The sequence below is a fragment of the Aotus nancymaae genome, unplaced genomic scaffold, assembly GCF_030222135.1.
Source record: "Aotus nancymaae isolate 86718 unplaced genomic scaffold, 86718_ANA_hifiasm-v0.15.2.pri h1tg000022l_1, whole genome shotgun sequence".
Classification (NCBI taxonomy): Eukaryota; Metazoa; Chordata; class Mammalia; order Primates; family Aotidae; genus Aotus; species Aotus nancymaae.
The window spans coordinates 47,108,612-47,128,437 of NW_026988435.1; the positions used below are offsets into that span (position 1 = coordinate 47,108,612).

The 19,826-nt window shown below is 59.2% G+C and overlaps 2 protein-coding genes across 2 annotated transcripts in view; one reads left to right on the forward strand and one right to left on the reverse strand.

The window, feature by feature from the left end:
- Positions 1-13,814, reverse strand: part of TSPEAR (thrombospondin type laminin G domain and EAR repeats) — a 170,144-nt gene extending 156,330 nt beyond the window's left edge. Inside the window, exon 1 of the mRNA XM_064380221.1 lies at positions 13,733-13,814. Within this exon, the coding sequence (XP_064236291.1) occupies positions 13,733-13,814 (82 nt within the window). The remainder of the gene's footprint in view (positions 1-13,732) is intronic.
- LOC105711733 (keratin-associated protein 10-3-like) lies at positions 5,411-6,067 on the forward strand. The gene has a single exon (XM_012444601.2). The coding sequence runs from the start codon at positions 5,411-5,413 to the stop codon at positions 6,065-6,067; it is 657 nt and encodes a 218-aa protein (XP_012300024.2).
- Positions 13,815-19,826: the final 6,012 nt, after the last annotated feature.

Consider the following 19,826-nt stretch of genomic DNA (forward strand, 5'->3'; position numbering starts at 1 on the left):
CCCCCCGACCTTTCCCTGAGGGGCTGCTCTCCTTGCCGAGTGGGGGCTGGCTGGATACGGAGTCCAGGCCCCAGACAGAGAGGACGGTCCGCTCCACCTGCAGCCCAGCCCCTCAGTCCTCAGGGAGATTCAGAGGCCGAGGGGCAAGTGCCCAGGCTCAGCTGCCCAAGCCTCTCCCGCCTCCCCAGCTCCAGAAGCTGCCCAGCTTCCTTCTACCGCTCCTATACCTCCCATGTCTGGAGCCTGCTGCCCAGACCATGAATATCTTGAAGTCTTTTCTAACAGAAAACAGATAAAACTCCAGCCTGGGCAACAGAGTAAAACTGTCTCCATTACAAATAAAAAGACCAGGCGTGTGGCTCACGCCTGTAGTCCCAGCACTTTCGGAGGCCAAGGTGGGAAGATCACTTGAGCCCAGGAGTTTGAGACCAGCCTGGCCAACAGAGTGAGACCCTGTCTCTAAAAATACAAAAATTAGCCTGGCATCGTGGCATGTGCCTGTGGTCCCTGGTACTCAGCAGGCTGAGGTCAGAGAATCACTTTAGCTGGGAGGCGGAGGTTGCAGTGAGCCGAGATTGTACCACTGCACTCCAACCTGGGTGACAGAGTGAGACCCTGTCTCAAAAAATTAATTACTAATTAATTGAAATAAAAAATATGTAGCTGGGCATGATGGCATGAATCTGTAGTCCCACCTACTCAGTGTGCCCATCTGCTGCAAGCCCGTCTGAAGCTGAGGTGGGAGGATCACTTGAGCCTGGGAGATCAAGACTGCAATGAGCTGTGATTGAGCCACTGCACCCTAGCCTGGGTGGGAGTAAGACCCTGTCTCTGGGGGAACGGGTGTGACTGAAATCCCCTGGCGCAGTCGCAGCCTCTGACTCAGTCCTGCCTCGCATCTCCCAGAGGAAGCGGCTCCTCGCGGCCCCATCTCACCCCCAGCTCCTCCGGCACACCATTCTTCCCCCCCTCCTCCTGCAGTTGGTCAGGAACTGTGGTGCTGAGGACGCTGTCCCTCTGTCCTCCCTCTGCTGGCCGGCCCCTGCTGTGCCTGTCTCCCTGGGCTCCTGGGGCGCGTCTGTCTCAGCTCCTGCTCCCATTCCTCTGCCTTTTCTCTATGTGTGGTCCCTCCCTGCCCCCAGCCTCCAGGCCTCCACCCCGGTGCCCACCCTGGGCTCCCGGCCACGCTTGTAGCGGCCTCCAGAGGTGCCCCAGATGGAAGGGAAGCCGTGCCTGGCACATCTGAAGCTGAGCTCCCATCTTCCTCCTGACTGCCCTCTCCCCTGGCCGGCGGGGGCAGCTGGACTCCACCTCGTCCCCTGCACTGCCCGGGGCCCTGCCACCTTCACGGAGCTGCCAGGCATCTGTGGGATCTGCCCTGCCTCTCCCCACCGCCATTTCTTTAGTTCAGGGTGACTTTGGCCCCCGATTTGCTAAACCGCTGTGGGCCAGCAGGGCCAACAGCCCCGTCCACAGGTCTGAGCCTCCCAGGAGATGCCCGTGCTTCCAGAGCTCCCATGACAACAGAGATTCTGCTACAGAATTTAGTTTCGGAAGAAAGCATGTTCTTGTCTAGTGGAAGATGCCGATTTTGGAGAAAGACAGGAAGAACTTGGTAACTTCAGGAGACACTGTGCCTTCCAGTCCAGGTTTCCACCACCATGACTGCTAGACAGTGGGACGCAAGGGGAAGCCAAGGGCCCGCCGGCAGAAAGGCCGGTGCCGCGCTGACATCACGTGTGCTTGGCAGGGAGAGCGGTTCTGCTGTCCTTGCTGGGCCCCTCTTCTGCCGCCCCCACCCCCGCAAGTCCCTCAGCGTTGAAGGGCTGGAGAAAGGAAGCCGGTCCAAGTGAGAAGGGCCGAGGGAGCAGAGTCCTCCCCGAGCACCCCTTGCCAATCAAGCAGCACACGGTGAGCGGGGCCTGGAAGCCCGGGCTGCCGCATGAGGACTTCTCTTTTGTTAGAACGTCACGGTACCTGTGAGGTCGGTGGTTTGAACCTGCCTTGGGGCCGGGCAGCGTGACCTTTACGGTTAAGGAACTAGAGGGGCACTGAAGCCTCAGCCCTCAAGAGTGTCTGCTCAAACCCACTGCAGCAGCGAGCCCTCCATCTAAAGGCGCCCCAGGCTTTCCAGGCTTGAGAGGAAATTCCAGCGTCACTGTTAAGCTCGATACTGCCTCGTGGCCAATAAAAACAGTGGCCGACCTTCAGAAAGCCTTCGTGACCTGTTTTGAACCACATAATCCTCACGTGGCCTTGTGGGACAGGTGGACCGTGACCCCATCTTGAAAAGAGGAGGCTGCAGCCCACGGGGTGATCTTCCAAGGTCGTGCAAGCCAAGTCGGAGGTGAGGGATGGACAGAGGCAGAAACCAGATGGCCCGGGAGAACACGGGAAGGAGGCGTGGTGGCCAAATGGCGCTCCCCAGAGGACGTCCCCACCCGACTCTCTGGAACCTGTCAATCTGGCCTCATAGGGAGAAAAGGCACTTTGCAGATTGATTACAGGTTGCTGATCAAGAGACTCAAAATGTTTTTAAAGTGACAAATCATGACTGTACATCTCCATGGAGCTCCCAGCGACGATTCCATACAGACAGCGCCAGCGGTCTGGCGGTCGGGCTGGGTGTCCAGAGCTCCCGCCACCTCCAACAGGGACCGTTTCTCTCTGTGGGGAACGTTTGATACCCTCCTTCCAGCGACGTGAGACTATGCATCTTGCTGAGTGACAGTCACCCTACAGCGGTCCCCAACCTCTATGGCACTGGGGGCCAGTTTTCTGGAAGACAGTTTTTCCACCGACCAGGAGGGGATGGTTTGGGATGACTGGTGTGTTACGTTCATTGTACACTTTGTTTCTATTATAGTGTAATATATAATAAAATAATTACACAACTCACCGTCGCGTCAGGTCAGCAGGAGTCCTGAGCTACTTTTCCTGAAACGAGACGGTCCCACCAGGGGGTGATGGAGACAGGGACAGATCGTCAGGCATTAGACTCTCACAAGGAGTGCGAAACCTAGATCCCTCCCATGCGCAGTTCACAGCAGCGTTTGCGCTCCTCTGAGAGTCCCGTGCTGCCGCTAACCTGGCAGGAGGTGGAGCTCGGATGGTCACGCTCGCTCACCTGCCACCCGCTCCTGCGCTGCGGCCACACAATTCCTAACAGGCCACGGGCCATACGGGTCTGCAGCACCAGGGTGGGGCTGCCTGCTGTGGAACACTAGACCTTGCCCCTCCCGACCGGCTGTGGTTCTGTGTCCTTCAACAGGCCCCTCCTCTCCTCCCTGCCCCGTCCTTCCAGCCTCCAGCACCTCCTGCCCTGCTCTCCTTCTTCGAGATCCACTCACTCTGTCTTCCATCTCTGAGCGAAGTTCAGAGCCCTGAGATGCGAGATGACCCTGGCTTAGCCAGGGAGGGCCTAAAAGCCATCACACGCGTTCTTATGAGAGGGAGACAGAGAAACTTCACCCGGGAGAGGCGGCGTCCATGTGAGCACAGGGGCGGAGACTGAAGCGAGGCAGGCAGAGGCCGCCATCCACCCCCCAGAACAAAAGCAGGAAAGGAACAAAGATCCTCCCTGAGCCTCCGGCGGGGAGCACAGCTCCGCGGACTCCTGGCTCTCTGCTCAGCAACACCACTCCCAGGCACCTGGCCTCTGGAATAACAGAATACATTTCTGCTTTTTAAACCATCAGGTTTGTGCTGAGTTACCATAACAGCCACAGGAAACTCTGCAAATGTGTGTGAAGCTTTGTATAATCAATGTAACTTGCACAATTTCCAGGTGTTCTGGTTTAAAACGTCATTGAGACAACAGTAATAATGAAACGGAAATTGTGAAACGGAGCCCCAGCCTTCTAAGGGGTCAGGTCTAGCCCCCTTCAGTCCCTGGCAGACGAAGGTGCTCCTGGCCTTCCGGACCTGCCAGCCTCGCCTGATGACTCCCAGTCCCCTTGCAGGGCCTCCCTGCCTCGGGCTCCCACCATCCGGTGGCTGTGGTGCTCCAGCTGCCCCTGTGTGCCCCACAGGTACCTGCTTCCTGCCGCCATGCAGCTCCTCAGCCCACACCTGCCCAGGGGCGGCTGCCTCTGTCCTGCCAGCCCAGGGCCCGGGCAGCCTGAATGCAGTGGTGCCCACCCGCTGCCTCCCTGAGAGTGGACACCATGACTTTCATTTCTGGCACAGCATCAGCCACTGCCTCCTGACCACCAGCGAGCCCAGGGGTTGTCCAAGGGTCCATGGACAGATGCTGCAGCTTGGCCACCAGGAAAGGTGCCCTGGGCATGAGGATCTGTGCCCCCACACGAGGGCAGCAGGAGAAGATGCAGAGGCAGCACCACCCACCTCCATGGCGGGCAGCAGAGGCAAAAGCCAAGCCCATGGGGCCTCCAGAGCCCCCAGCTTGTGACACGCAGAGCAGCCACACACCCCTCGCTGAGCCCCTGCTGGGCCAGCACCACGGGCACGGTGAGCAGGCGTGGCAGAAGGGACTCACTGCTCAGTGACGTGGCCACTGCTCAGCCAGACACCGACCCCCCGGTCCCCTGCCCACAAACAACCCTGCAACCTGGAGCCCACATGTCTCAGTCAGCGGGAAAAACGCATGGGCTGCTGGTGCCCCGGGAAGCACACAGACATCCGGGGCGCAGCCTGAAGCAGGAACAGTGGGTCACAGTCATGGGTAGAGACGGCCCTGGAATCACCACCCTCTCTTTAGCAGTGGAGACCTGGCGGCAAACACATATGGAAGGGGACCATGGCCCCAGAGCGGGGCTCACACATCGGCCATTCCATGAGCTCAGAGTCCAAGTCACCCCGTCACTGGGTCCCCCAAAATGAGAGCCCGGCACCCAAGGGTTCAAACCCCCGAGTGTGATCCTCACCCACCCAGTAGGTAGGCCCAGTCAGGACTTGCCAGCCCAGAACCAACGCAGCCAAGGCGTCTACGAGGGGGTGGCCTCCCCAGGGAAATAAACCAGCCCTGATGAGGGCTCCCAAGAACTGGCTTCAAACACGAGGAAAGAGGAAGACGGAGAAGCCTCGTGCTGGGACAACACACAACACACAGAGACACAAACGCTCCCAGACCTCAGCGCCGTACACTCCACACCCACTCACCCCCCACTCACCCCCCACTCACCCACCTGCCCACTCCCACACCCACTCAACCCCCACTCACTCCCCCACTCCCTCACCCACTCACCCCCCACTCACTCCCCCACTCACCCCCCACTCACCCCCTACTCACCCCCTACTCACCCACCCACTCCCACACCTACTCACCCACTCCCACACCCACTCCCTCACCAACTCACCCACCCACTCACCCACCTGCTCACTCACTCACCCACTCACACACTCCCTCACCCATTCACTCATTCCAGTCTCCCCCAGCTCAACCCCCAGCATGGCCGCCTCCACCATGTCCGTCTGCTCCAGCGCCTGCTCCGACTCCTGGCAGGTGGACGACTGCCCAGAGAGCTGCTGCGAGCCCCCCTGCTGCGCCCCCAGCTGCTGCGCCCCGGCCCCGTGCCTGACCCTGGTCTGCACCCCAGTGAGCTGTGTGTCCAGCCCCTGCTGCCAGGCAGCCTGTGAGCCCAGCCCCTGCCAATCGGGCTGCACCAGCTCCTGCACGCCCTCGTGCTGCCAGCAGTCTAGCTGCCAGCCGGCTTGCTGCACCTCCTCCCCGTGCCAGCAGGCCTGCTGCGTGCCCGTCTGCTGCAAGCCTGTCTGCTGTGTGCCTGTTTGCTGCAAGCCTGTCTGTTGTGTGCCCGTTTGCTGCGTGCCTGTATGCTGCGTGCCTGTGTGCTGTGTACCCGTCTGCTATGGGGTTTCCACTTCATGCTGCCAGCGGTCTAGCTGCCAGCCGGCTTGCTGCACCACCTCCTGCTGCACACCTTCCTCCTCCATGTCCCTCCTCTGCTGCCCCGTGTGCAGGCCTGCCTCCTGTGTGCCCGTCCCCTCCTGCTGTGTGCCCGTCCCCTCCTGCCAGCCCAGCTGCTGCCACCCAGCCTCCTGCGTGTCCCTCCTCTGCCGCCCCATGTGCTCCCGCCCCACCTGCTGAGGCCTCTGCTCAGGCCAGAAGCCCAGCTGCTGTCAGGCACGTCCCCAAGCACCAGCCAGGCTCAGGTCCCCTCAAACTCTCCCACTGCTGACCTCTCAACACACACTGGTACGCACCACACTAGTACATATCACAGTGTGCAGGCTGGCTGACCTCACACCCACAACCACCTCCAAGTCAGGGCCAGGTAACCATGAGATGGCCCTCTCCTATGACTGAGGGACCCTGGGTATTCCCTGGCATTCCCCCACAGCCACAGGAGGCCCTGGCTCCACCCCCCTGCCCTTCTCCAAGCCATCGGCCCCATTGCCCTCTGCATGTGTCACACAACAAATACACTGCTTTTCCTGGCTTCTGCCTGCCCCTCTCCCGGCCTGGTGTTCTATGCCATTCTTTCTCAGGCCTTCTATGCTGACACAGCCCTGGCTTCAGCGACCCTGGAGATGAGCCACGTCTTGGGAGCATTTCCAGGCTCTGAGTTCCAAGGCTCCCGTCCTGGCAGCCCAGGCCTCCTGGATCTGCACCTCCAGGCAGCTCTGGGGGCGGCGCTGCTGTGAGTCCAGGATTCAGGTGGTGATGTCTCTGGCGGCATGGCCAGAGGGCTCCTTGGCAGGAAGGTCCTGGTGTCCCATGTCTCCCTGTCCCTGGTGAGTTTAAGGAAGCCGGGGACAGGGCCTGCAGCAGGCACAGCTGAAGCTGAGTGTCGCTGCGGTCTACCAGCTCCTGCGCAGGGTGGGGTGGGGTGGGGTGGGGTGGGACCTCCCTCTCCCCTGCAGCCCTGGCATTTTATTTAAATATCCAACCCCGCCTGCAGTGCTTGGGAAGGCTAACAGCAACAGCTCTTCTGGGGCGCCAGGTCCAGTCGGGTGCGGCAGAGGTCAGAGGGAAAGAGGCCAATGAGTCTGTGACCTGGGGACCCCACACTACAGGGTCTGGGGCCCAAGCTGGCCGCTCTTTGGGGGTTTCCTTTGGGACCAATGTTTCCAGGAGCCCCAAGGGTCCCACACCCAGCCTCACTCCCTGCCAGAGCTGCCTCCTCACCTGCTGTCACCTCCACACCAACACTAGCGCCCCTGCCCAGCTCCTGAGCCCCCCAGCTGCAACGAGCTGGAACAGGGTGGGACTGAGTGGGGTGCCCGGGGCTGTAATCCCAGGAGGCCCTGAAATCCATCAAGATGTTCCCAGGACCCTCAGCACAGGTCTAAGATCACCTGGCCTCGGTCTCTCCTGGAGAGCCTGGCACAGATACCCTCGGCTTTTCCAGTCCTACTCTCCCCGAAAAAGGGGGTCCCCAGAGACCCTCAGTGAGAGGAGAGCCCTCCCACAATTAGAACAGGATTGGTGTAAATGTGTTCAGACAGAATGGGTCCCACCGTCCTCTTCCTAGCCCGTGGGGGTGGGAGGCAGCTGGGACCCTGCCCCCTGCTTCCCCGGGGTACCTCGCCTAACCCACACCACTCTCCAGGGGCCCTACTATGGAACACGGGAGAGGGGAGAGAAGGCAGTTCCCCACTTCCCTGGCTGTTGAGGCCAGACATTTTCTGTGGCCTGTCAGTCCAGACTTTTCCTTGTCTGTGACATCATCGGCCTCCCTCTAGCCAAGTCCACCCCCAGCCCCAGGGAACTCAAACAGTGGGGGGTGGCCCGGAACCTGCCAGGGCTGTTGGCCCCCAGCCGGTGGGTAAAGCCCACGGCCCTTCTCAGCACAGGTTTCTCAACACAGGAGCGAGAACACACCTGACTTCCAAGGGGGACACCTACGTGGAGCTGGTTACCCTGATGGCTCAAAGCCGAGGGACAGCGGCACAAGGGCCTTTCCACTAAGGCTTGGATCAGCAAGAGGAGCAGGGGTCTCTCCAGGATGGGCGCGCATGAAATTTCCGCAAATCTGCCGGGGGACCAGAAGCAGAGCCCGGGTGGGTGACCGTGACAAGTGCTGTCCACACAGCCTCCACTCTGTCACTGGGGAGATGTTTGCAGGAAAAAGATGCAGTGGCTGCCACCCGAGTCACCTCATGGCCCCTGCACGCCACCCACGGACACTGGATGGAGCCCGGCCGTAGGAGCGCAGTTCAACTAAAAAGGAGCCCTGGATGCCGGCCCCACCCAGATGAGCTGACCTGTTCCCCGTGGCCGGCAATGGCCTGTCCCCAACGACTAGTGACCCTTCCCTGGTGCCCCAAGCTCAGTCCCCAAACCCCAGCAGCAGATGGAGTCCCCGTAGGAGCACAGGTCTCCCCAGGCCCCTCCCAGGGCCCACCCGCTGCCTGGGCCAGGTAGAGCTGAGAGCACCTCTCCTGCTGGACACCAGGCTGCCATAGGAACCTCAGAAAACACGCACCAGCAAAACTAAGGAAGGGCGGCTGTGTCACGGGTTTTCCTGCACAGGTATGTGTACACCCACACACACACCCACGTGCACACCACCCACACACCCACGTGCACACACCCACACGCACACCCACCCACACACCCACGCGCGCACACCCACGTGCACACCACCCACACACCCACGTGCACACCACCCACACCCACGTGCACACACCCACACGCGCACCCACCCACACACCCACGCGTGCACGCCCACGTGCGCACAACCACCCGCACATCCACGCGCATACACCTGCGTGCACACCCACCCACACACCCACGCACGCACCCACCCACAGGTGCACACCTGCGTGCACACACACCCACACACCCACGCGCACACACCCACCCACACACCCAAGCGCACACCCACCCACACTCCTGCGCGCACACATGCCGTCCCCAGCCGTGCAGAAAGACCCTCCCTGAGTCCCCGGCTCCGACCCGCGCCCAGCACACGCTAAACGCTTCCCACGCAGTCATTTCACTGGGCTGCGCTACACCCACTTCCCAGAGGAGGCAGCCGAGGCGAAGGGGCGGGGGCGGGGGTGTGGGTCGAGCAGCTCCGGGCCTCAGGGGTCGCCCCACCACCCCATCCTTCCCAGCTGCTGGAGCAGGAGACAGGGACGGGCTCCCCAGGCTGAACCGAGCCCGGTCACCCTCAAAGCCTGGCGAGCTTCTCTTCTGTTTCTCTTCCACACCCCTGAGCCTCTGACAGTGGTGCCCATGGGATTAAATTTGCCACAGCCCCCTACACAGACCCCACCCAGGGCCAAAGCCGCCCCCAAGCCCCACCTTGGTGGGAGGGATAAAAGTGAGCCATCGAGAGATGGGGTCCCCACACCCCCAACGACTCCCCAACAGGACAAAGGCAGGCTAAAAATACCGCTTTCACGCCCGCCTCCGCCCGGCTTTCCCAATGGAATTGGTGCGGGCATCAGTTGGGGGTCGTGGGCACCAGTGAGGGATCCCACGGGCTCGCCTCCATTTATCAGTTGGGTAGGGCCGGGCGAGCACCCCTAGCCCCAGCACAGACGATCAGGGCGGCGAAGTCCAGTGGACGCGGATTTGGGGTTAGGACGGGAGTGACAGCCAGGACCCCACCTGCCAGCCCCACTCCTGAGGCTCCACCTCTGCCCCCACCCCAACACCAAGGTCTCCACCAGGAAGATGGGGGTGGGGAGAGGAACCGGGGTGGGCAGAGGACGACGGGTGGGGAGGGTGGGGGGGTAGTGTTGGGGGTGGAGGTGGAGACGGAGGCCGCGTAGCTGCAGGGTGCAGGGCGGGGCAGAGGAGGGGCGTTCAGCGGGGAACCAAGCGCAGGACTGGCGGGGCCCTGCGTATGCGGCTCCTTATCCTGGAAACAGGGAGGCTGGAGCGAACCCTAGTGTCCGACAGAGCTAAGGGGCTCAGCCCCAAAGACAAACATTCTTTGCTTCCTGAAGATCGGGGGTGGGGGTGGGGGTGGGGGAAATGCCCTGGCCTTAGAGTTTAGAATTTTATAAAAGGAAAGGCGTGGCCACTGACAATTTGCACTTCAGGGGTCCCACAGTGACCGCCTGGCTGCGGCAGGGAATGAGGGGGTCCTTAACTCTGAGATTTGTTCTCGAGAGACATAGGTGACAGGTGACGCAGCTGAGCCTCTGATCCTCTACAGGTGGGGGTCATTCATTCCAGAACATAAATGGATCAAATAAATAAACATGATGGAAAACTAATGCCACAAGCCCTAGGCCCATCAGCGTAGACTGGACAGTCCGTCCCCAGTGGGTCCCTCAGAGCCCTGGGGGGTCACGCACATCCCTCCTGGCTGCCTAGCCTGTGCCCCCCGACCACCCCCCAACACCCAGCACGAGGCTATAGAGATTTGAGAGACAGGGGAGGAGAGAGGGAGGAGGGAAGAGAGGGAGGAAGGGAGAGAGGAGGCGAGAGGAGGGGGGAGAGGAGGGGGGAGAGGAGGGGGGAGAGGAGGGGGGAGAGGAGGCGGGAGGGGAGGGGGGAGTGGCGGGGGGGAAGGAGGGGAGGGGAGAGAGCGGGAGTGCAGGTGTGCGCTGGGGTAACCCGTGCCTTCATGTATTGGGCAAAACAGGCTGGAGCTCAGGCGAGGCTGGTCTCAGATCCCTCCCGTGTCCCCAGCCTCGGGGACTGCAGGCTCTGGCTCTGAGTGGGGAGCTGGGCCCCCTGGACAGAGGACTGTGCTGCCTGCTCAGGAATGGGCACGCTTCCGAACTGCAGGCCACTCGAAGGGCTTTGGTCAAGCACACGCAGCCAAGAGAAGGTGTCGCCGGCACAGAGCCTTCCAGGAGCGGCCTTGGAGACCTCGCCAGGGACCAGGACTCCCCAGCGCTCACACTCCTTTAAGCACTGAAGTGCAGAGGACAGAGGTTGAGGGCGGAACTCCAGGAAGCACCAGTGCAGTGGGAGGGCTGGGCTGGGAAACCTCTCCTAATCCCTTACTGCAAAGGCCTCCAGCCCGCAGCCCGCAGCCCGCACGCCGCAGTGATCTTTAAATACTTGAAGCTGCGCCATTTCTGTGCCTTCTCCAGCTCCTGGGAGGCACCCCGCCCGTCCCCAGCCTAGAGACCTGACCACCCCCACTCCTCCTCGGACCCCCCGGGGTCCCTCCACCTGCTGACAGCCTTCCACACTGCAGTCCCTGCTGAATGCTGCTCCCTGAGTCCCTCCTGGACACCTCCTGCCAGCGGGGCAGGCGCAGCCCGCGGGATCTCGCGGCACTCGCTCTGGACCTGGACGCAGCTGCAGTTTGGCCAAGCTGCCGGCTCCGTGCGGGCAGGGGCCCTGGCCTGTGGCTGCCGCATCCCGGGTGGGGGCACGGCCCTTCCTGGGTGGATCCTGCGGGAACGTACTGGGCAGGGGAGTGAGTGAGGAGTGCCGGCTAGGTGGGGGGCCGAGGCCTCGCTCAGCCGGGTCCCGCGTGCGGGGTCCCCACCACTGACTGTTCCTGGGGTAACGCTGAGGACAGACGCTGCCGCCCTCGCATCCTGCAGCCCCCCCGCCCCCAAAGCCCACCCGCCAGTGACGCTGCCCGCTGCGCCCAGCTGTCCTCGGAGGGCTCCCGCGGAATCTCCCGCCTTGACTCCTGTCCACGGGGAGGTGACGTGCGCTGCTCCGAGCGAGGGGGCCGAGCCCAGAACGCAGCCCACTCTGCCGGCTCCGCAGCGCCAGCAGCCCCGACCACAGGCTCCTTCCGGGAGTCGGAAGGGCCCCCGCAATCGCCTTCGCGCTGAGGCTTCCTACGGTGAGGTGTGAAAACACAGGCCGGTCCTCCACGGATGCCCACGGGGCCGGGGCCGCCTGAAAACTCCAGCCCGCAGCTTCCCCAGAGCCGGGCAGTCACTCGATTAGCAAACGAAGTACTAGAAACTGCCGGACCAGGCAAAGCGAGAGGACATCCAAGCAGGTGGCCCCCGCGGCACCTCCAGAGAAGGGGCCTGGGCCCCGCGGCAGACCCAGCCCAGCCTCACACCGCCCGGGACCTGCGGGCCGACCACCAGCCGCGGCTCCACACCGTGGGCACAGACTCGGGGAGCAGGACGAGAAAGCGCAGACGCGCTGCCACGCGCGGTGCCTTCGCGCACACAGCGGCACGGCCCCAGCCGCGGGGCCCACGAGGAGGCGGAACCCCACACCCCCCGCAGCCGCGCAAGCGCCTGTGCCTCCCAGGACGGAATGGAACCCATCTGAACCCCTGGCTGGCCCTCGTGCGGGTCTCCTGGGAGTGCTCCAGATTCAGCTCAACTTTATTCACTTGACTTTCATCTTTCCTCCCTGGTTCTCGGTATTTATAACTGGGTCATCTTTTAACTATTTGCAACGTAGCTTCAGGGGACAGGGGGCGGGCTTTATAAAGAACCTGTATTATTATTATGCAGGTTGATTCTGTTCCCCGAGCTAAAGGGAACATGAAAATACATGTCTGTGACTCATTCCCCCCCTCCCCACGCCAGGGTGTGCTGCGGAGTCGCTCGCTGCCCCGGGGTCCCCGAGCAGGGAAGGGAGAAGGGCTGGCAGTGCCTCGGTCGCGTGAAGCCAGGGGATTTTGCGACAAGCTGACTTGGCGCCCGCTTTGTTTGCAGAATCACCCGGTTCCAAGGCAGTCCCTGCGGGCAGGTGCAGCTGTGCTGGAGCCCGGGGAGCAAGCAGGGGCCTCCGTCCTGTCCCGGACACCCAGGCGGCAGCGGCTCCAGCACGAGGGGCCAGCCTGCCTCCCACCGCGCAGCCCGAGGGCTGTCCTGGAATCACAGCCGGCCGGCCCTGGGTGGCCGGACACGTTTATGACCCCCACCCCCACCCCCCCTCCCCACGCAGGTCAGTGCCTTCCATATTCCGGTGACCGTGGCCATCCCCTGGTCATGTCATCGGATCTGAGTGTCATCCGAGCAGGGAGCTGTGGCCTGGTGCCAGGGGCGGACTTCATCTATTCCAGGGAACCAAGGATGCTGATTCGCAAACAAAACCAGAAGCCCAAGCCATCTCCTGGCCTCCCCGACAGCCGCGCTGCCAAGCCTCAGTGCTCGGGTCACCAATTCACTGTCCTGTAACCGGCTTTCTAGTGACCAGGTCAAGTTCACCTGTTAGACTGTTTCTTAAATGTTGGTTGAAAAGTAAAATCCCTCAGTAGAAACTCTAGAAAAGTGTTAGCGTGCCACGGTCATTAGCAAGCCAAATGGCCTTTCTGAAAGGTGGGAAGGAAACCTCCAGGCCCTGCCAGGCCCGCCGGCCCAGCCCCTGGCTCTCCCCTGAGCTGAGCCCTGCTCTCCGGAGGGTGGTGTGCTTGGGGCTGTGACTGCGTCTCTGATTTCTTGCTCCCGTGGGGAAAGGGCAGGCCCGGTGTGGCCCTTCGCTTTGCCGAGTGCGGGCCGGGGGCGTCCCCACCGGGAACGGCTCATGCGCGGCGGCCTGCGGGCTGCTGCGACTTCATTCTTCATTCCCAAAGCAGGTGTCAGGGTCTCCCAGGAGACCCAGCAGGTAAGCACTTGTGGAGGCCCCGTGGCTGCCGCTCGCTCCTGAAGCTCGTCCCCACCCTGCTCTCGCTCTGAAGAGCCGCGCCTCTGTTGCCGCCGCCTGCCCCGCGCTTTCATCTTCCCCACCTGTGCCCCTCCCGCCTCTGCCCGTCTCCCCAGGGTGCTACTTGCCAGCCCTGCCAAATCGTCCGCGGGCACCGGCGCCGTGGCTTCCATCAGCGTCAGAAAGTGGCATTTGCAACTCGACACCCCTTCTAGCTCCCCTGCGAGACCCTCCCCCACCCACCCAAGTCCCCACACCCCGCCTTACCTGTGCAGGGCTCCCAGCGCTGCGCGTTGTGGCGGGGGGCTGCCAGGGGCAGCACGAAACACAGCCTCAGCAGGGCAGACATGAGGGGCTTGGGTGCCAAGCTCCATCCAGGGCTCCGCTCAGCCTGCAGGGAGGCGGCTGCTCCTCAGACGCCTGCGTCAGCCTTTCCGGGGGTGGCCGTGGGGCCCCCGGGGGTCACTTCGACGGCCACATGCCAGCGGCCCCCGGCGGGGCCAGAGGTGGCCCTGGCGGTCTCGGTGGGGAAGCTTCTGGTTGCTGCCTGCGGGAGGCAGGTGGCCTGGCGGTCTCCGTGGGGAAGCTTCTGGTTGCTGCCTGCGGGAGGCAGGTGGCCTGGCAGGTGGGGCTGCAGCCGCAGGTTTATCTCATTTCCCCGATGGGCTTGGGTCCTGCATTCAGGTGACAGGTGATAACAATCTCGGCTCGGCCTGCAATTAGTCACTCGCAAAGCACACTTTCCAGAAGGAAAGACAGAAATAGATGGTGCTGCGGAGAGCTGAGAAAGAGCCGGAGAAACGGAAGACCCGTTTCCCTCGGGTGCAGGCCCCCCGGGCTCACCACCTCTTAGGACCAGGGGCACGGGTGACTGTGGCAGGAGTGGGCGGGGTGGGGCACTCCGGCTGGGGGTCCAGGCAGCAGGTCCCCACACTCTGCTGGAGGGTCCTGGAGGCAGGTCTGGGCTCTGCTGGGGGGGGGTCTCAGAGGTAGGTCCTGTGCTCCGCGGGGGGTGAGGGGTCCAGGCGGCAGGTCCTGGGCTCTTCTGGTGGGGGACTGGTCCTGGAGGCAGGTCCCGGGCTCTGCTGGGGGTCTAGGCAGCAGGTCCGGGGCTCTGCTGGGTCCTCTGGCAGCAGCAGCCGTCCCCAGGAGGGGCTGGGCTACCTCGGAGGGCTTTTTATCGGGTGCCCAGCCCTCCCGAGGGTGTGTGGGTTTGTCAACTGTTGGGTTTCAGGAATTTCCCTCTGGAGGGAAGTCGGTCCTTAAAGGGAACAGCTAAGGAGAAGGAGCAGGCGAGCGTCCCTTGGGAAGGGGTGTGGCCAGGGTCACTCAACCGGAGCTGAAAGACCCTCACGTCTGACCTCAAGACTCTGCAATGGGTGGGCATGAAATGCCACCGGAGGGGAAGCAGCTTTAAATAGGAGTGAGTGCTCTTTTTACAGAAGTGCCCTGCCTCTGCAAACACCACCGAACACCGCATACTCCCGCAGAAATCTCCAGCGCAGCCGGTGCTGGGTTTCTGTGCTGGGAGTGCAGGCCCTGGCAAGCTGGTCAGAGGCCGACGGCTCTCCCTGGTTCACAGGCCCCCAAAGCGCACACTGCTGCTGGTTTCAGAAGGAAGCCCTGCTCCGGGACCTCTGCAGGGTGGCCTCAGACACAAGGACTTTTCCAAGAGCACAAACCCTGTCATTAGGACTTGCTGAGAGACACAGAGGCAGAGACCCAGGGAGGGGAGGAGAAAGGGGTCGAAGAGAGAGACAGAGGGTGGGGAAACACCTCGAGGGAGAGGGAAAAGAGAGAAACTGGGAGAGACAGAGTGCTTCCCGGCACAGGAGGCCGTTCCCTAGCAGCCCCGCCGTCGTTTGGAGAGCCTTCTCTCTCCCTCCCTTTTCTTCTTTTACCCGGCCCCGCCCCCGTGGATGATCATTCATAGTAATAGTAATTCATAGTTGTAGGTTTGAGGCTGGAGGGAGCTGCGATCTTATGGAGGGAGCTTGACGGTCTCCCTCGGTATGTGACTCCTCTTCCATCATCCAAGTGAGTCCCAGGCTGGGGTGCACCTCCCTCACCCCCCAGGACCCCCTGCCAGCTCCGGGGGGCACACCGTGCAGGGACAGAGGCTTCCTGAGTGGACACCCCCACCCCACTAGGGCTCAGCAGCTGGAAACGCTCCATTCAGCACCATTCATGACAGCTCTAACCTGACGAAGCAGCCCGTGGTTCCCCAAAGGAATGAAAGGCCTGATTGTTGTGTAAATGGAATAAATGGAGCCTTCCTCTTTTGTTTCCCGATTGTTGAGAAGTTTGTCCTGGGCCGGCCACTCCCAGGCCAGCTGCGGGTCACAGTGGCCTCTGGGCCCACGCCCCTGGGGGGTTGGGGACTCCCCCTAAAGGACAGGCAGGTGGCACTCGTGCAGGGCCAAGCCCAGGGGGCATCTCTGGACTTCGCCACCTCCCCACAGGACTGCTGGCCTCTGAGCCCAAGCCCCTGCTGACTTTTACCTGATAAGATATGAAATCCTGCATCTCTTCTAAATCTCCTAATTTAAAGAATCATAATTATGTCGCCTCGAATCCTTCCAGGAAATTTTCTTTATGTTACATTTGATCTAGTAACACTAGTAATAGTCTCAAAGATAAATAAGGGTGAGCCAGTGGAAATACTGTTCATATACAAAACTTCACAAAGACATGCTGAGTGCAGGGGGGAAGCTCAGAGTTCCCTCCTCTAGACGGCGGCCTCCTGTGTGACCCTGGACAAGTCACTTTAATTTCCAGGTCTGTAGAATGTGCCTAGGAGGACCCGAGTGGTAGGACTGTCCTATGAATTAAGTGACAGGTGTGACGTACCTAAAACAGCATTTCTTGAACCTTGACCCAGGGAATGCCAGCTCCAAAATGCTCAATGAGAAAAACCACACCCCTTCCTCGGGGACACCAGCGTGGCTCACCCATGCGGAGCACTGACGTCAGTGATAAGAAGCCAGCTTAGACTGGGCGAGATGGCACCCCCCTGAAATCCTAGCGCTTTGTGAGGCGGAAGTGGGAGGACTGCCTGAACCGAGGGGTTCTAGACCAGCATTGGCAACATAGTGAGACCCTATGTCTACAAAACAATTTTTTTAATTGGCTGGACGTGTTGGTGTGCACCTATAGCGCCAGCTACTCAGGAGGCTGAGACTGAAGGATTGCTTGAGCCCAGGAGGTGGAGGTTGCGGTGAGCCTTGACCATACCACACTGCATTCCAGCCTGGGCAACAGAGGAAGACTGTGTTGAGAGAGAAAGGAAGAGAAAAAGAAAGAGGAAGGAAGGGAGGGAGGGAGGGAGGTAAGGAGAAAGGAAAGAAAAAAGAGGGGAGGGGAGGGGAGGGGAGTGGGGGAGGGGATGGGTGAGGGGAGGGGGAGGGGTGGGGAGTGGGGGAGGGGAGGGGGGGTGGGGAGCAGGGAGGGGAGTGGGGATGGGGAGCAGGGAGGGGAGTCCCCACCCAAATCTCATGTGGAATTGTAATTCCCACATATTGAAGGAGGGGCCTGGCGGGAGGTGATTGGATCATGGGTAGGTTTCTCATGGTTTAACACCCTCCCCCTTGTCTGCCTCATGATGGAATTCTCATGAGATATGTTTAAAGGTATAGGGCACCTCCCTTTGCTCGCTCTCGTGCGCGCACGCTCTCTCTCTCTCTCTCTCTCTCTCTCTCTCTCTCTCTCTCTCCCCCCTGCTCTGCCATGGTAAGACGAGCTTGCTTCCCCTTCACCTTCCACCAGAGTTGTAAGATTCCTGAGGCCTCCTAGCCATGCTTCCTGTTAAGCCTGTGGAACTGTGAGTCAATTAAACTTCTTTTCTTCATAAATTACCCAGTCTCAGGTAGTTCTTTATATCGGTGTGAAAACAGACTAATCAAGAAAGGGAGAGGAAAAGAAAAGGGAGAAATTCTTTTCTTTTGAGCATCAAAGTCTCATGGAGACATATCCCCAGAACCCACTAAAAGACATGCATGTGTGAAGAAGAAACCATGTTCCTGCCGTAACATCAGACATCAGAGCTGAGCTGAGCTGAGCTTCGGGGAAGCAGGCTGGGTAATCTCTGCAATTGTTAACCAGTGAATTCACCGCCCACCAGGCCTTCACAGCACAGGAAGGAACAGCAGCCCATCTCAGATCTGCTAACTCTGCCTCCAAACGATAAGAGAGAAAATCTCCCAAGAGCTTCCCCCAAACACATCCTGGTGCAGGCTGTCACTCACCTTTGTCTGCTTCGAGGGAAATAGAGACGATCAATAGAAGAGGAGGAGGGCTCCATGTATTCTGTAAGGATGCAGGTTGTTAATCAAGTCAGATCAACAAGCGAGCCCCAGGAGGTCATGATGGGCTTCATCAAGCTGCAAAAGTAGCCCTGAGCGTGTCATCACTTGGCCAAAGGTGCCTGTGAAGTGCATCCATGTCTTTAGATGTTCAACGTGCCCCAGCCAGGGAACGAGGCATTCTCCAAGAAAACAAGGAACAGAGGTCAAAGAGAATCTGGAAATGATAGCTGTATATTACAAAAATAAGACTCTTACATCCACTCCTCCACTTTTGGGTTCTATTAAACCAACACTTCTGTGGGCTATGAACCCACAGAATTTTGGTTTTTGTTGTTTCTTGTTTAGAGACAGCGTCTTGCTCTGTCACGCAGGCTGGAGTGCAGCAGCAAGATCATGGCTCACTGCAGCCTTGAACTCCTGGCCTCAAGTGATCCTCCTGCCTCAGCCTCCCAAGTAGCTGGGACCAGAGAAGCACGTACCACCATGCCCAGCTCATTTTTTAAATTGTTGTAGAAATGGAGTCTCACGATGCTGCCCAGGCTGGTTTTTAATAATTTAAAGACACAAAAATTCTTCCAGGATAGACCATCACTTGGTATGTAATGACCACTGTTGTATGACATTTGAAAAGAGAGCATGCACATGACATCTGACATCGAGTTTAGATAGACTGGGAAGTACTTGGCACGCCTGGAAATGAGCATTATCCAACTCTGGGTGATATGGTGTGGCTGTGAGTCTCCACCCAGATGTCATGCTGAATTGTAATTCCCAGTGTTGGAGGAGGGACCTGGTGGGAGGTGATCAAGTCATGGGGGTGGATTTCCGCCATGCTGTTCCTGTGATAGTGAGTGAGTTAGAAGCAGCTCTGACGGTTTAAAAGTGTGTGGCGCTTCCTCCCTCAGTCTCTCCTGCTCCACTGAGGTAAGATGTGCCTGCTTCCGCTTCACCTTCCACCATGATTGTAAGCTTCCTGAGGCCTCCCTGTCATGCTTCCTGTTAAGCCTGCAGAACCGAGAATCAAATAAACCTCTTCACGGATTACCCAGTCTCAGGTAGTTCTTTAAAGAGGTGTGGGAATGAACGAGTACACTGGGGTTATATGCTCTTGGGCCAGGCCCTCCAAGGCTGGGCTCCCCATCACAGAGCGGTTGGGCCTATCAGTCACCGATTCACCTGGCCAGGCACACGTGAGGTCCATTGTCTCCAGAAAATGCATGCTAGAATTCCAATCTGAAAGTCATTTAGATCTCATTGAGTTATTTAATAAGAGAATAAGAGATTATCTTCTCACATGAAGAGTTATTTTTTTTTTCAAACAAGAAATACTGTTGGTCTTTTATATTACTAAGAACAGCATAATTATTCATCTTGACCTCCAAGGAGAGGCAATTGTGGTTCTTAAAATCTAACACTAGAATCTGACCTTTGACCTATTACATTAGGGTTACCATTTATTTTTTTTCCCCCCTTTTTGAAGAGTTCCTTAAATAGTAGGGTATTATCCTTTGTCTACTTTCTCCTGATTGCTTCTGTGTGTGTGTGTGTGTGTGTGTGTGTGGTGTGTGTGTAGAGACAGAGTTTTGCCATGCTGTCCAGTCTGGTCGTGAATGCCTGAGCCCAAGTGATCCATCTGCCTGGGCCTCCCAAAGTGCTGGGATTACAGGCGTGAGCCACTGCACCTGGCCTGCTTCCCTTTTTTGGACGCTTTGTTTTACCCTGTCATTTTGCTAGGTATTTTAAGTGTTCATTTAGTCAGCAATATTTTCTTTGAGACTTTATGGGTCTTAAAATACAATTTTTATTCTGATGCTCACTAAACTTGAAGACAATTTTTGAATTACAATTTTTAGACTTTTTGTGTCTATTTAGATCTCTATTCCATCTGGAATGTGATTTTGCGTATGGAATGCAGTGAGTCTAACTCTGTTTCCAGAAAGTCGTTATGCACATTCCATTTATTAAATCTTCTTTCCCACCACCTTGAAATGTCACATTTGTGATTAATTAGGCTTCTATATATACTTGGATCTATTCCATTAATCTCGGCTCTATTT